Raw genomic sequence first — 3,860 nt, 5'->3', positions numbered from 1 at the left:
GTGTGCAGGAGGTAGCCAATCAATGATTCTCTCTCATCATCATCATCTCATTCTCTCTCTCTCTCTCTCTCTTTCTCCTCATCTCTGAAATCAATAAAAATATTTTTTAAAATAGAAAAAAATGTTTTTACTTGCAAATTACAGAATCATTATATGTGTGACCAGGGTGAACTCTTAAGAATGATCTAGTCCAATGTTTAAAGATAAAAAAACCTGAGGTCTGAAGAATCAAAGTGGCCTAGCCATGATCACACAAGTTTATAGTGTAGAGCAGTGATGGTGAACCTTTTGAGCTCGGCGTGTCAGCATTTTGAAAAACGCTAACTTAACTCTGGTGCCGTATCACATATAGAAATTTTTTGATATTTGCAACCATAGTAAAACAAAGATTGATATTTTTGATATTTATCTTATATATTTAAATGCCATTTAACAAAGAAAAATCAACCAAAAAAATGAGTTCGCATGTCACCTCTGACACACATGTCATAGGTTCGCCATCACTGGTGTAGAGGCAAGACTAACCCAGTAATCCTCATTCACCAATTAATGATCTTTTTCTTTATGCAGCAAGGTTTTTAAATTGAGTTATAAGATTGTATTATATTGTGAAATGGTTATCACAATAAGTTTAGTTAACATCCATCACAACACGTAGTTACAATTTTTTTTGCTTCTAATAAGAACTTTTAAGGTCGACTCTCAGTAACTTTCAAATGCACAACACAGTATTATCATCTAGAGCAGGGGTGGGCAAACTTTTTGACTCGAGGGCCACAATGGGTTCTTAAACTGGACCGGAGGGCCGGAACAAAAGCATGGATGGAGTGTTTGTGTGAACTAATATAAATTCAAAGTAAACATCATTACATAAAAGGGTACGGTCTTTTTTTTTAATAGTTTTATTCATTTCAAACGGGCCGGATCCGGCCCGCGGGCCGTAGTTTGCCCACGGCTGATCTAGAGTCTCCATGCTGTACATTATACCTTCTGACTTATTTATATTATAACTGAAGTTTGTACCTTTTGACCCCCTTCACCCATTTCCCACCCAACCCCTCACCCCTGTCTCTGGCAACCACAGATGAATGGCCTTTGTATTGTACTATACAAACAACCTCACCCCTGCCGTCTTCATTGGTGATTTCTGGGTTTCTTATCAAGAAAGGCTTCTTGTAATAGTAGCCACCAGAGACCACATTCCTCCCTTCTCTAAACCCACTCCACCTCGCTCCTACGAAGCCCAGGGCCCCCTTCATGGGAGCAGCCTCTCAGAAGTTCTCCTACTCCATTGTGAAGGCAGCAGGCCTTGTGACCACGCTGTGAACATCCCCGTTTTCAAATGGAGTCAAACCCCGACTATTATTTTCCACTCGCATAGTCATATTTTATTTCCATCTCTACAGTAAACTGCCATTAGACCTACCTGGCCGTGCACTTCAAAAAGGTGGCATTGGTTTTCTTACCTGATTGCCTTTCTCCAGATTTTTAGTCTCGCTCCCCCAGTCAAAAGCCCGGAGTTCCCCAGAATTCGCTGCCTAAAAGGAAACAAAAATGTACATGGCATTCAAACGTATTGCTGGAAAAGAGTGGGAGGAGGGGTGGAAATGTGCTCCCAAGTCTGCAGTTGTGGGGGAAGCAGAGAGCAGACTGAGGCTTCTGTTCAGCAGTAGGATAATCTTCAAGGAAGTACAAAGGCAAGAGGAAGGCCCTTTCGGGAGAAAATGCTTGTACTGCAGACATACTTGGCCCCCATGTCATACAACTCCAAGAGGTGCATCTGCATTCATGGATGGTATCTGCTCAACTCTTGGGCTACAGGGGAAAGCTCTCCCTAGTGACTGCGAGAAGGTGACCGACACTTAATACAATTCAGAATTCTTTAGTTTTAATTATAAAATATTTCTCTCCTCTCTCTCTCTCTCTCTCTCTCATATAACAACTGTACAAGAACAATTTCACTAGGCTCCAAGTTGTTACAAAAACAGAAAGCAGCTGGGCCAATACTTATGATCTATAGATGCCATCACTATTCTTAAAACTCTCTGCTTGAGTTAACAGCCCCCCCTTTTTTTAAAAAAACAAAGTGGTATTTTTAATACATGAGAATCCAAGGTTAGTTATGCTCTAGCTCTGTCCTTATATCCATCCTTATTTCCACAATCAATCAGGGTCACTCCATTGTATCGTCTACAATGAGCAATATTATTAGGTTCAGTGCTTCTTCACTGGCAAAAGGATGATTCGCATTCACATTATCCTTGAATCCATTACGAATGTCTTACTTCAGCTCTGCCTTCTTTAGTTCATGTGACTGGTGATCAAGACTTGCCCTCCTGTGTTGCAGGTTAGTCTTTCCCTCCTGTGAGGCCTCTTTGGATAATTGGTCCTGCCTTTCACTTTTGTTACTACTTGACCGGGCTGCTGGAGGAGCCTCCGATTATCTTCTCCAGCCTCATTTTGAGGTGGTGAGAGACAGAGAAAGATCTCAATGGGAGCATCTGCCCTCACAGTTTTAAGGTCTACTAAAGACTTCCGTGGCCCAATCCTTCCCTCCCATCTCCTGAAAAGCTTCAATGTTCTAGATTACATTTCATCTCATAAGAAATATGAAATAACCCCTGGTTTATCAAAAGGGCACTCTTGCCCACAGATACTTACTGAGGGAAAAGGACAAATTCAACATCATTCCTACCTGGCTCCAGTGCAGGATATTTTGCACAGATGTCCCAGCAGGAGAATGAGCGACGTACACATTTGCTCGGCTCTGTAACAAAGCATGAGTGGTTTGTGGGACATGGAAAAACTCATAAGACATGCACTTTGTCCAGAGAAAATCTCCAGGTGTCAGACTAAGAAATGGGACCATCATTAAATTATCACCCCTTATCTATGAAACAGTAATATGCACATGAATAATCATGCCACTAAATGTATTCCTGAGCACCTACATTTTTCATCCGAGGATGGCTTCTCGGTAGATATCTGAACTCATTTATTTTTTTTAAATCTTATTACAGTAACTAAGGATGAAGACTCTAGAACAAGCCTATATTCAAATCCTAGCTCTGCCATTTAATTTTTAGGTGGATATGGGAATAATTTAATCCACTAAATCTCAGGACACTAATCTGCCTAGTGGGAAATGGATAATACCTGTCTCATAGGATTGCTAGCCTGGCACATAAGAAATGTTTATTAAATGGTAGCTATTAATCGTATTATCTTAAACAAAGAATAAAGAGACTTCAGGGATTAAAGATGTGTTCTTAGGGCTGCCAGCTGGTAGCCCTCTACTGTGGGGCCTCCTTGGGGGTTGTCCCAGGTGCAGAGAGCTGTATTGCCCAAGGCATCACCCAGTATCGGTGTCATCTGCATTAAATGACCGGCAGATATGGGGGTATAAACACTCAGCCCTCTCACTGCACTTGGGAGAGCTCTGAAGGGTCATCCCATCTTCACAAATCCCTGTAGGATCACTGGAGATTCCCATTAAGGCAATGGTTCTCAACCTTCTGGCCCTTTAAATACAGTTCCTCATGTTGTGACCCAACCATAAAATTATTTTCGTTGCTACTTCATAACTGTCATGTTGCTACTGTTATGAATCATAATGTAAATATCTGATATGCAGGATGGTCTTAGGCGACCCCTGTGAAAGGGTCGTTCGATCACCAAAGGGGTCGCGACACACAGGGTGAGAACAGCTACATTAAGGGGATATCACGGCTTTTAAAATTTTTTTTTTTTCTTCCATCTACCCAATCCTGTTTCACCCCCTTCTCTAGGTGTTATCCCAAGCACATAACCCAAAATCACTCTATCCACTAATTTCCATCTCAGAGTATGCTTCTTGAGAA

At 41.4% G+C, this 3,860-nt stretch overlaps 1 protein-coding gene across 1 annotated transcript in view; it reads right to left on the bottom strand.

Moving 5' to 3' along the window:
- The window catches only part of LIPM (lipase family member M), a 23,465-nt gene that overhangs the window by 3,307 nt on the left and 16,298 nt on the right, over nucleotides 1–3,860 (bottom strand). Inside the window, exons 7-8 of the mRNA XM_006755855.2 lie at nucleotides 2,696–2,767; nucleotides 1,467–1,538 (exon numbers count right to left, since the gene is read on the bottom strand). Coding sequence (XP_006755918.2) covers nucleotides 1,467–1,538; nucleotides 2,696–2,767 — 144 coding nt within the window. The remainder of the gene's footprint in view (nucleotides 1–1,466; nucleotides 1,539–2,695; nucleotides 2,768–3,860) is intronic.

This window comes from Myotis davidii, unplaced genomic scaffold (genome assembly GCF_000327345.1).
Source record: "Myotis davidii unplaced genomic scaffold, ASM32734v1 scaffold933, whole genome shotgun sequence".
In the NCBI taxonomy this organism is placed as follows: domain Eukaryota; kingdom Metazoa; phylum Chordata; class Mammalia; order Chiroptera; family Vespertilionidae; genus Myotis; species Myotis davidii.
The sequence above is the reverse complement of the archived record's forward strand: the minus strand, read 5'-3'. Positions and strand labels throughout refer to the sequence as shown.